Here is a 13,522-nt window from a genome sequence, read left to right on the forward strand (position 1 = left end):
AGTAATTGAGTAAGAAGACACACACTTGAATAAATAACACTGTAAGTCCATATTTTATTGCAAAAACTCATTTACTGTACTTTTCTATAATTTTTCGCCTGCCTGTAGTAGGAGTTAATTTTCGCATAGCCGAATGCGATATTTATAGCGCAAAAGTTATAGTGAATCATGCGATCGTATTCTTTTCAGCACGGAAATTAACGCATGCGGTAAAACTAGCCGCATGCGAAAATGGCGATTTATCGCACGTGATAATACTATGGTGAAATTATTGCGTCTTTTTTACCGCAAAAAAGCGTGCGATAAACTTTAGTGAATCAGGCCCCCAGTGCTTTATAACAGGTTTCAACTAGTTTACATTTGTAGAAAAACAAATAGAATAAAGACACTGCTTATAAATAAGGTTTTTTCTCCATAACATCAGAAGAAGTAAATGTTAAGGAAACTCAGAGTTCCTTATGCCAGAGCTAAAATTAGTCAGCCTTACATTGTAAGGCAAATGGTTTAAGAAAAGAGTGACTTGACAGAAGTCTATGACTTTATTTTTATTAACACATTTTGTGGTTTGCAAGCCTCTTTTCCTAGTGGTCTGCTAGTGTTTCACATAGTGTCAATCAAATTGAGCCACAATGAAATAAAATAAGAATTATATTTAACCATTCATGGAAATGTAAATATGATAAATCTACAACATATCTGTTTAAACATTTGTTCCTTTTAAAAGCAAGAAAACTATGGGCTGCATTTGAGATTTCAGTGGCCTCATGTGGCCCATGATTTCTCAAAAGGCCAATGCACAACAGTATAAGTTAACATAATCAAGTACCCTATTTTCTTTTTAAATAGCACTGGGATTACATCTGATCTCAGAAAGACAGCATCCATGGGAAACCTGCTGGGCATCAGTGGTTTAGAATGTTGTGGGCTGATTTTCAAAAGAGACAGTGTGCCAAGATTCTCTACAGCTTTTCCCCTTCTGTCTCCTGTGGGGCAGTTACAAAATGTGGGCCCCATATACCTGTACTTAAGCATATAGGCCATTTATACACAAACATATAACACTAGACTAGCTGTGATAAAAATGTATGAAATAGTCATTGCTTGAAATATAGTGACTTAATAAAGAAAGATTCAAAAGAATAGCATGCAAACCCAAATGTAAGGTTAAAAGCAAAATAATAGTAGCTAACGTGTCAGCTGGGCAATTTATGACAAAAGATAAACCCAGTGTGATCTGTTGCCCCATCTGACATATTTACTGCTATTAGTTTATCTAGTACAGGTATGGGATCCCTTATCCGGAAATCCATTATCCAGAAAGTTCTGAATTACGGAAAGGCCATCTCCCATAGACTCCATTATAAGCAAATAATTCTAATTTTTAAAAATGATTTTCTTTTTCTCTGTAATAAAGACATTACCTTGAACTTGATCACAACTGAGATATAATTAATCATTACTGGAGGCAAAACAAGCCTGTTGTGTTTATTCAATATTTAAATGATTTTTAGTAGACTTAAAGGACAAGGAAAGGCTAAGTCACTTGGGGGTGCCAAAATGTTAGGCACGCCCAAGTGACTTTAATCGCTTACCTTGTACCCCGGGCTGGTGCCCCTGTTAGGAGAAAACAGCACCAGCCCGGGGTACCTGCGAGCGAGCGCTTCCTCCTTCCGGCTTAGTTTTGCCGGGACCCCACGACAGGCACATGCCTGTTAAAGTTTGTCTTTTTCACTCTACTGCGCATGCGCGCGCGAGCGAACAGGAAGAAGGAAGCGCTGCTGCTATCCCAGGCTGGTGCTGTTCTCTCCGAACAGGGGCACCAGCCCGGGGTAAAAGGTAGGCGATTTAAGTCGCTTGGGGGTGCCTAACATTTTGGCACCCCCAAGTGACTTTGCCTTTCCTTCTCCTTTAAGTTATGGAGATCCAAATTACGGAAAGATCCCTTATCCGGAAAACCTCAGGTCCCGAGCATTCTGGATAACAGGTCCCATACCTGTATTGCATTTTGGTTTGCATATTACGTTATCTTAAGTTACATTCACTGAGGGGTTGCTAACATTGTGTCCCCCTCAAGTAAATAGGGATTTCCGTTTTCTTTAAAGGAGAAAGGTAAAAACTAAGTAAGCTTTATCAGAAAGGTCTATGTAAATACAGCCATAAGCACTCACAGAAATGCTGCACTGACTTCTCTGAAAAAAGATTAGTTGTGTCTGTAATTCCTGTGCCACAGACACGCAGCTTTCTGTTCTCTGCTCTTTCCTGCTCCCCCTCCCTTAAGAATGCTAAGAACTCACTCCCCCCCCCTTAGGAATGTGGATCTGAGCCAATCAGCAGGAAGCTGACTCATAGGGGCACATTTACTAACCCACGAATGGGTCGAAATGAGTCCGATTGCGTTTTTTCCGTAATGATCGGTATTTTGCGATTTTTTCGTATTTTTGCGATTTTTTCGGCGTCTTTACGAATTTTTCGTTACCAATACGATTTTTGCATAAAAACGCGAGTTTTTCGTAGCCTTTACGAAAGTTGCGTAAAATCTGGCGATTTTTCGTAGCGTTAAAACTTGCGCAAAAAGTTGCGCTTTTTTCGTAGCGTTAAAACTTACGCGAAACTTTGCACCTTTTAAGTTTTAACGCTACGAAAAAGGCTTAACTTTTCGCGTAAGTTTTAACGCTACGAAAAAATCGGGCGATTTTACGCAACTTTCGTAATGGCTACAAAAAACTCGCGTTTTTACGCAAAAATCGTATTGGTAACGAAAAATTCGTAAAGACGCCGAAAAAATCGCAAAAAATACGAAAAAGTCGCAAAATGTTCGTTTTCAAGTCGGAACTTTTCCAATTCGGGTCGGATTCGTGGGTTAGTAAATTAGCCCCATAGTCTTACTAACTGAGCATGTTCACTTGGTCTCCGTGTCTGTGCAGGAGTGTGGCATTATGGGAACTTTCTTTACACAGCTCAGCATTTTTTCTTCCCGTTTGGCTTCAGATCTTCTGAACAGGTGAAATATGGGGAGACTTAAGGGCACTATTGAGAGAACTGGAGGTATGCCTGCAGCTTGAGATTAACTATTTATTAGCCTTTCCTTCTCCTTTAAGGGTAATGGCACATGGTAAGATTTGTCTCCTGTGGTTACGTCTGCACTTCTGTGTGAAAATGCCTTGCCTAACATTGCAGTCGCTGCAGGTAAACCTTATTGCTTATGGCAATCTCGGTTAGCCCTGAGAAAATGCGAAGGGAGGCAATTTCCCACAATTCGGCCAGATTGTCGCAAGTAATATGTTTTACTTTCGACAATTGCAGTGTTAGGCAATGTTAGGCAATTTTCAAGAGATTTGGAGCCTGCGGTAGAGCAGATTTAAATGTGGGTGACAAATCTTACCATGCTCCATTGTCTTTAAAGGACAAAGGGATTTATGTGCATTTAAAATACTGCAGTGTACTGGTACCCTACATTGTAAATACTGTATGTTGATTTAGAAGTATAGTTTAATCCATAATGTGCTAAGTTACCACAGCAACTGCTATTCAGGTTTTAGATGTTGAAATAATTATTGAATGTGTATAAAATATGTTTAATTTCTGGTGTAACCAGTTCTAGTGGACCATAGCAAGCCAGGTAACAAGCTAAATAATTGTTTATCCTAGATTCCACATCTCTTTGGAATTTCATACATTTAGTCATAACCTAGTAAAGATCACCCAGGTTTAGAAGCGGTTATGTAATGCGTTATGGAATTGCTGGCACTATCATACTCTTCTTTTGGGTATGAACATCTGGGATAACCAACAATTACTTTATTCATTTTTTTTTTTCTTCACTAAAAAAGGCATTGACACATCTTCCTACTATGGGGTAACTGTGTTATTGAATAAGCCCTAGAATGAGAGAGGTTGACAGAGGGAAGAGATCACTTGAAAATTCAGGGATACATCTGAAAAATCAAGCTAGCAGGGCCGAACTGATTGCAGTCTAATTTAAGCACAATCAGTGCTGCCCTGCAACATGTATTTATTAGACGTGGCATTGACCTGTCCAATGTAGGCCAGACAGCAAAATCTAAGATCTGATTGAATCTGGGTTACTGTGGAGCAATGCTGTATTATGTTATTAAAATTCATGTTTCTGTCTTTCTGTTGGATGATGTTAAAATGATTTTAATATTGTTATCCAGTATTGCTGGTATATAGCAAAAAATCATTTTTTGTAACTTAATTCTAAGACCCTTTTTGAAAATGATTGCTTAACTAGATGGCCTTATATAAATAAATGATGATCAATGATAGCAGTGTAAGAATAAAAGAGGTATCTTTTGCATTGGCAATACTACTAGCCTTGAACAATTTAGAGTACTGAGTACTAATACAGTCCAATGTTTTCCCAGAATATTCATTTTCAGACTGTAGATTCTAATGCCTATATGCAGATTATGTTACAATGTTATAAAGAAAACCTACATTACTCTGCACTTTAGAATTTCACTACAGTAGTTTCCACAATTTTGAAATAAAAATGTATTAAATCTGTAATATGTTTTATTGTGGGGCTTCAAATTTAAAAAAAAAATAAAGGCTGTTTGGTACCATGGATAAAACATCTTATTTCATACAGAACAGTATTTTTGGCAGTTGTTTTTGTTACTCTGAAATATAATTTCATGGGGTTTTATAACAGCACTTTTTGTATTGTTGTGGAGGCTGAAAAACCAGCATATTGCACTCCAGGGCATTTACTTGCTTTTAAAGATTGTCGGAGAACCGGAAATATTTTTGTTGTCAGACAGAGATTGATAGGCTTGTTTATAAACTAAAAATCATTTGTTGTTTGTAGGGATGGAACAAATCCAGGATTTGGTTCGGGATTCATCCAAGATTCGACCAAATCCATGCCTCTGGCCGAACCTAATCCAAAACCTAAAAATCAAATTACTTTTTGTCACGTAAACATGGAAGTTGAACATTTTCTCCAGATTTAACCCTTCCAAAATCGAATTATCATATGCTAATTAGGATTCGGTTCGGTATTCGGCCAAATCCAAAAAAGTGCATTCAGTGCATCCCTAGTTGTTTGATATTATGATACATACCATTGTTGATGATGCTTCTTCTCTTAAGATGATTTTTTAGCTGCTCTGAGGCCAGTATTTAGTGGCTGCTAAACCAGTTTTTTCCACGTCTTGTTTTTTTATATCAAGTAGACGTCTTAAACCAGCTGCCAATCTTAAAAAGGCCAAAAAATTAGTTGTTACAGTCTACTATACCTGCTAACTTGTAGTCATACAACCTTTCCAGATGTTACAAGGACTGCTGCTATATGTGTTGGCTTGCTACCATTTAAAAAAATACATTTCTGCTTTGTTACTGAGTTTACCTACACTGTTTTCACCTAGAGCTACTGCTCTGCTGGGCTCCAAGAAGTGTGAGGCTGCGGGTTGCTGACTGTATGGGAAGTTGCCTAAATACAGCTCTGTGCAATGGGCTTACATATCTTGTTTTCTCTTGTGTCCAGGTACGCAAACATGTCAGTGATCTGTATGAGGATCTGCGGGATGGACACAATTTAATCTCCCTTTTGGAAGTTCTGTCAGGAGACACCCTGGTAAGTCTTTAAAAGGCAGGGCTGTAACAAGAGATTCTTTGTTTCCCAGACTGAAGGAGGCTTTAACCTGTGAAAAGTTGAAAATATAGGGCTTGTAGTCCACCATGCTTGTTTTGTCTCTCTCCCTTTTAACGCTTTACAAATGTTTACACATATTAATATGCATTTCATAAATTACCATGGATAAATATAACCATAGCAATTTGGTGCTAGATGGTCTTGAAGAAACAAATAAATCATTAAAATTCTAACTAGCAATTAGTTCCAAAGTTTCTCCCTTAAAATTTGTAGAATTGTATCATATACGTCTCGGGTACTAATACATATTACTATTGACTACAAAGATCCTTTCCAATATTATTAGACCTAGTATCAAATCGGATACTGTCTGTTTACTATACTAACTGTACCAGAGCAATCAATTGTAATTGTGGGTAACAAGGTTATCTGCATTTTACCTCAAAATTGTGTTCTTGTTCAAAAGTGAATACTTTATGTTCAAAATACCTGAATACAGGTACAGCATTATTATTGCAGTATAGGAAAAGTAATTTTATTTCTTGCAATTAACATGTTTGAGCTGGTATATGGGGGGAAAGATAGGGAGGCTATCCAAAAAAAATAAAATAAACTTAATTTCATGTAAGTAAGAAACTTTGGGAATATAATTGATTTAAAATGGTGTACAATTTCCAAAATAATCAGGTTACTGCTCATTATCTACCTTTTCATCTCTCTTCATGCAGAAATCAGATTTGTACTGTGCTCCATTTGCCTAGACCAGTGCTGTCCAACTGGCAGCCACCGGGCTGCATCCAGCCCATGGCCCCCCACCTCTCTGGCTGCTGTGACTGCTTACCATTAAGCTTTAAATGGTATCCGTACTGAGAGTAACTGGCCCCCTGCATTGCTCACACCTCAGATTCAGGCTGTAAACCCCTATATTGTTTAAACTTGTTATCCCTTGTATTGTTCACACCCTTTAATTCCTGCATTATTCATCCATTGCATCCTCAGGCTCAGACTGTAAGGCCCCACATTGTTCAACTGTTCACACCTCGGAGTATGGCACACACAGACAGGGTAGAGCAGGCAGAATATGGCAGACAGGCAGAGTAGGGCAGGCAGAGTATGGCACACACAGGCAGCATAGGGCAGGCAGAGTATGGCACACACTGCCTGCCCTATGCTGCCTGTGTGATCCATACTCTGTCTGCCCTACCCTGCCTGTGTGCCATACTCTGCCTGCCGTACCCTGCCTGTGTGTACTTTGCCTGGCCTATGCTGCCTGTCTGTACCGTTCTCCTTCTGTCCTATGCTGCTTGTGCGAGGTGAGCCTGGCAGCGGTTTGTTCTGGAAGCTTGTTAGCATTTGGAAATAGTCATTATATAGTCCCTAAGGTGTGTAATTATGTGCCGGGGGTTGCTATGCTACACACAGTGTAGGAGGAGGCATATAGATTTAAGGGTGTGTCTTGACATAATATATAATTCTTTCACACTTGAACGAAGGGTGATATCCCTACAGTGAGCACCAACAATTTGGAATTTTGCTGGGCTACCACCATTCATTTGGGCATGGTCTTAAAAGCTCTTGTGATAACATGGGTGTGGTTTAAATGGGTGCAGTTTTAAAAAAGGGGAGTGGTCAAAACTGTCTTCCATTATTGGCCCTCCGCCATGTAGGATAGAAAAATTCCGGCCCTCTATACCACAGAAGTTGGACAGCACTGGCCTAGACAACGCTAACTGTCTTGCAAAATAACCAACTCCATTACAAAACAGCAGACTGCTGAGAGAGGGATATCGAATTGTATCTTCATTATTACAGAAGCGATAAAGAATTTTTAATTGATTATACTAAGAAAGTTTCTCATTTCCATGGCATTCCATGAAGCATATATAACATTTTCATGATAGTTCCCCTATATTACAGTCTATTAAATCCAAGTTTAGTAACAGGCAGCGGCAATCCTGGGGCTGCTGCCATCTGAGGCTGCACCCCCGATGCTGCCCCCTCTCTTTTTGCCACCACTAGTAACTGCCTGCTCCCTGCCGCCTGAGCCAAGGTTCTCATCAGGAGCAGCCCTGGTAACAGGTATTTAATATAACAGAAAAAGAAAGTACAATCCATTCATAAAAAACTGCATTTAAAGACGGGTGGGTGGATCCAAACAGGCATTGCATAATGTGTGCCCATAAAAATTCTGTGCTTGCATTATTGTGTGTGCACTGGCATCATCATTTGTGTTCTTGCATGTGTGCACACTTAGAGGGCACTTTATTATTATTATTATTATTATTAACAACAACAATAATAATAATAATAATCATTTATAAAATGCAAACATATTTTGAAACATTGTACAATAAATGGGTGTATACATGAAACAATCAATAACTAGTACAAGAGGCCCTGCCCAAAAGTGCCTACAATCGGAAAGATTGTTGTATAAATATCTGTAAAGAATAACTGCTCTTCTGTAGTCATAGTGTAATAATATCAGTCAAAGTATATATTAATTACACTTGCAACAGTTGCATCTTCTTTATCTCAAAACTGGCTGTGCATCCTGAAACAGTTGCTTTTTTGGACAGTGGCCTCCTTTTTCTGTTTGGTAAATGCTTGTTACTCTGCAATACAGAAAGAATTTGAATAATTTTCTATACATAAAATAGACATACGTTCAAAGCAATGCAAGCAGCTTTGCATATTGTGCAGTACTCAGCAAGATTAAATAAATTTTCTATATGCAGTATGTTTTTTATGTCAGAAGTAATATATAAAACAACAAATCCCATGAGTCCATGCTAGATAGTAATTTGCATAGGTATTGGATCTCAGTTATGTAAGCCTCCCTTTCCAGAGAGTTTCAAAAACTGTCAATACCATATTCCAAAGTGCATTGTATAAATAATCATTCTTGCCTTATTACCTGTTTAACTATAATAAAATACACATTCATTGTAATTAGCCTAGTATAAAGCCAAAATTATGGCCAAATAATCTTAATAATTAATAATTTAATACATTGTAGGCTTTGTAGTTTATACTGTAGTACTGGAAAGATCCACAATAGAGAAATTTCTAGTTGAAGAGATTATAAATCAAATCCAATTTATTAAACATTCTATATTAACCCTAGCAATTAACCCAAGGACAGCCAGCAGACTATAGTCTGCCCATGAGCGCTAAACTCTTGTAGTTTCAGATATCCTGTCAATAGAATTGTTAAATTGGCACATTTAATGTGAAGGTTCTTAAGAGTGAAGACACACAGAGCTACTAGTAGCAGCTACTTGTGACAGCTACTAAAATAGACATTGCTGATCATTGACTGATAATTGTCAATTGTCAAATAATTGTCTGTGTGTTTTAGCAGAGGAAATTCTTAGTATGGCAGGGTATTGTCTGGCATTTAGTAGCTGTGAAAAAGTAGCTGCTACTAGTAGCCCTGTGTGTATTCACCCTAAAGGTTCATGTTTTTTACATATTTGTTTGTGTCGGTGCTTTCAGAATCTGTTGCTTATCTATAAGGTTTACTGGCCAAGAATTATTTCATTAGTTTAAATTCAGAGTTTAAATTCTATATTGTACTTATTTTACATTAATATTAAGTTATAAGATCATGACTCTCTAATAATAGAGTATTCCTGTGTTTATATACATTTGGTCTGACCAACTCTGTAGACCTCTTAGTATGGCATCATAGCTTTATAATATCCAGCGCCTACTATGTGAGATAGAGTATAACAGTCCAGGACTGGAAAATCTAGAAAAACAATTATAACTTGCTGCCACTGATACATTCTACTTTTAAAAAACTAATATGGCAGTCCATATTCATTATCCAATGCACAGATTTACACATTTACCCTCTTTAGAAAATATTTTCCATCTCAGTATAGTTAGAAATCATTATGTCTGCACACCTCTAGCACCAAAAGTCTTCAAGCTGTCTTAATGAAACTCCAGACATCATTTTCTTTTTCTGTGGTGAGCATTTCTTTCTCTGTTCGGTACCCCCTCTTCATTATGTTTTTTTCATGCTTTTCTCTTCATTTGTGGTCTGTCTTGTGTTATCGTTGCCGTGCCTTCTCTTTCTGTCTGTTGTGTTCATTAGCCAAGGGAACGGGATTTTTTGAAGACCTTACGGTTGGTGAGTTCATCAGAAGCATGCGAGTATGATCAGCATGAGGATGTGGAGGATGAGGATAAGGGGGTAGGTGTGGCCCCCATAACACTACTAATACATGTTTAGCTGTGTCCTTGCTGGTGTTACTTGCCCAATAAATTATGTGTGTTACTTGGTATGCAGTGTTAACAATGTAATTTTTGGGTTATCTTTTAAATTCATCATAAAACACATCTACCTCTGATAACATATGCTAGAATTGATGTAAATGAACATTATTTACACTGATGAAAGCAAGGAATATCAGAAAAAGCACAACAATTTTAGGCCAGATATGGGTTGGGTAGGCCCATCAAGGGTGCCTATACACAGGCAGAGAAGCTGCCTGAACAGCCTCTTTGAAATCTTTCAATACCTGCCACACTGGTTGTCCAGAGGTTAATAGTAAGGCTGAAACATCTCCTTAATCACTTAGATTTTCTTCTCCTCCTGTAACCCACTCGCCCCCCCCTTGGGAATTTGCTTTGATTTCTGGCTTGCCAGACATGCTCAGTTGTTCTAAACTCAGATTACTAAACCCTCCAGTCTAGCAGCCAGTAAAGAGATGGCATTGCTGGTTCCCATAGGAACTCAGTTCTAACTGTCTGCTTTAATTTTTTTCTCCTTACCTTCTCTCCTGAGCTCAGCTCAAACAAACAGAACTTTTATCAGAGACAGTTCTGCTGTTTGCAGATTTAAATGTACCTCATTATGTATCAGAGGAAAAATGGCCACCGGGTGAAAGCTACTATTTGCTTTAGAAAAATGTGATGGTGCTAGCAAACGGAGGGGATATATGCAGTACAAATGATGCCATTTGGGTGAGGGAGACATGCCCAACTGATATACATTGTACGCAAATGTTGACTTTACACGTCCTTTAATAGATTAGAGCACTAAAAGATGGAAGTTGTATTCTGGCTATTATGGTAGACAGCCACTCACTCAAGCCTTTATAGATTGCATTTTTGCCTAACTAACTATATTAGAAAATGTTTTTGTTTTAAAAAGCCTGTCTGTTTACCAAGTTTTATTTTTACACTGAACCGTTCTTTTTAAAGTAAAAGACTTAGATTGTACAGATTGGGAATTCTTATGATGTCAAGCTTTACTAATGTGGCAGTAAGCTGAAAAAGGAGAATGATAGCATTAAGAGCACAGTTTGTTAAACTTCCATTCCTATCCCTCATCACTCTATCCCAAATGACAAACTGCAAACTAGCTTAACCTGCTCTGTTACTCTCCAACACAAGAGTTTAACGTTAATGCAGATTTTATAGAATAACTGCAGCACTTTCATTTTTGCATGATCAAAGAACATAATTCTGAACAGATTTACTATAAATGTTAATTAAACATTGTCCATGATGTTAAAATTATTTGTGAATGTCATTGCAACTGAAGTCAGTGTTTGTTTCTGTTCTTTGATTCTGAGTCTTAAAACACTGTAACAGAAGCCAGCCCTCCTCCAGTCAAGACAGTTGATTCTCACAATGCTCTGCATACTTATTCACAAGTCTGTTAGTTGGCTACCTTCTGGAATAGTAATTTCAAAAGTCAAAACCAGCAGTGCAGAGAATAGAAAACAGGCCTGGAAATGGATTCACACTAAACCAGCTCATCAAGTAGTGACTGTCCCTGGCACCTTACAGCGGCCCCTCTGGCATTTGCCAGAATACAGAGATTGTCAGCCCAGGCTTGTGCTTAATGGGATAGAAACCAATTAACTTATAAGAAAATGATACCCTGTTGCTATTTAGAGTACTCCATAATTGAAAGTAGATATATTATGTTTAATTGAATGTAATAAAAATTGGATTAATAAAATACATCTACATACAACTAGATTTTAAAGAAGAAAGAAAATCATTCTTGCGAGAATATTGTGTTTTCTTTGTTTCTTTTGTCTTTAAATCCCAGTTGTGATTCTCTGCAGTCTCACAGTATTTGTCATAGCAACGGAACACCTCTATGCTTTACAGAGCTCTGCTTACACCAACCTTTTTTTCTCTCCCTTGGGTGACAATATATTGCATTCTCTGGAGGCCAGTGTTAATAACATTAGTCTTCTAATTTCAGCTTGCTCCCAGCAAACACAATATTTTGCCATGGCCCAATTTCATTTTAAGTCTTCCAGGAAATAGGGGTTGGACAAAAGGTTGTGTCAGTTTTGCTGTGCGTGGGTGTGACCAGATTTCACTTTCACAATTACACAGTGCAATATTGGCTATTGAATCAAATGGTATTCACTTTGTTTTATACTAGCCTGCCCCCTTGTGGCAATAACCAGAGCATGACATATTATCCTTTTATTCACTGATTGAAATAACATGCCAACATTAAAATCTGTTTGTGTTTTCTATAAATGATTTGTACTAGTGTGTCTGTGTATTCTTATTGGCACTGTTATTTGGCTAAAGTGGCCACTGGCATAACATTTACTCCATTTAGTATAGCATTGCATTATAAAAGTTCTCACAGCAAAAGTCTGCTTTCATTTGTACAAACAATACTGTTGTTTAAAGGAACACTGATGCAAAAATGTATTTTTTTTTTTACAAAAGTAAAATGATCATGCTCTTCTGCACTCACAGATCTGTTTGTGTGCATGAACATTCTCTCTGTAAGTCCAGAAGAAAAATGCAAAGCTCAAAAGTAGAGGCCAAGTAGAGGTGCTTGTGATCATTTTATGATCATTATAGTGGCTGCTTAAAGTTATCATGCAGAATGCAACCTTCTAAGTAACAGTATTTGCAATATGCAAAAAACAAAGTTTATTCTTGTAGTTTAGAGCATCTATGATTATAGCATAAATGTTCCTTTAAATATATATTGTATTACATTTTAAACTGTCCATGCAATATGGCAATGAACATGTTAAAAACCCATAGCCCAATTACATGGGTTATTACTGTGTCTAGTCAAGAGTACAGATTCTTTATGACTGTTATAGTAAAATATTCTCTGTTATTTTCTGTCCCTTGGCTTATGGTTTGCTAACATGTTGCATTTCTACACTCATTTTTTTTTTTAATATGTTTGAGGGTTTTCTTTAACTGTGCATTTGGAAATGCAGCTCTAACTCACTGAGTGGTTTATCATGTATGTTTGTATGGGGGGGGTGGTGGTTTTATTTTATGACTGAAATTAGTGATTTCTTTTACTTATTTTATGGCTGATTTATTTTTTACATGTACAGTTTGACTGCAGTAGTCTCATAAAGAAATATAAACTAACAGGCAATCCTAAAAAAATGAAATGAAATAATGCAGTTTTTTTCCCCAGTATGCTATCTCTTTGGGTAGAAGGTGCCTATAGAGGGCCAAGGAAACACCAACTGAATACTTTGGTCAGCCTCCATATGTTTTGCCCTTAAAAAGACATTGCTTTGAAAAAAAAAAAAACAGGCAGGCCATAGGAATAGAGCCACACAGAAATACACCAGTATAGTCCTTATACTCTACTATCTTGAGAAATGGCCTCACTGGTATTGATGCAATATCACACTCTATGTCTTTGATTGGCCAGTACCACTTATATAACCTTGAGTATGGTGACAGTTTTGGTATTTCTCCCTTAAATATGGTATATTTTCCATTATCTGTACTAAATAGGAACTCATCATTCTGCTGTATTTCTGCTACATTTTGTTGCCACAGCATTTTATAGCCCCATGAGTGGGGGGAAAATGTACTCAGAATCATCCCCCATTGAATTACAGTGGTATTTGCCTGAAAGCTCTGGTCCAA

At 37.6% G+C, this 13,522-nt stretch overlaps 1 protein-coding gene across 26 annotated transcripts in view; it reads left to right on the forward strand.

Moving 5' to 3' along the window:
• The window catches only part of dst (dystonin), a 281,394-nt gene that overhangs the window by 91,969 nt on the left and 175,903 nt on the right, over positions 1-13,522 (forward strand). For 15 of the 26 annotated variants that reach the window (XM_031903049.1, XM_031903050.1, XM_031903043.1 and 12 more), the window contains 2 exons: positions 5,510-5,599; positions 9,723-9,821. In XM_031903049.1, coding sequence (XP_031758909.1) covers positions 5,510-5,599; positions 9,723-9,821 — 189 coding nt within the window. The remainder of the gene's footprint in view (positions 1-5,509; positions 5,600-9,722; positions 9,822-13,522) is intronic. The other 11 variants (XM_031903062.1, XM_031903047.1, XM_031903061.1 and 8 more) reach the window with 2 other exon arrangements.

Source organism: Xenopus tropicalis, chromosome 5 (assembly GCF_000004195.4).
Source record: "Xenopus tropicalis strain Nigerian chromosome 5, UCB_Xtro_10.0, whole genome shotgun sequence".
Lineage (NCBI taxonomy): Eukaryota > Metazoa > Chordata > Amphibia > Anura > Pipidae > Xenopus > Xenopus tropicalis.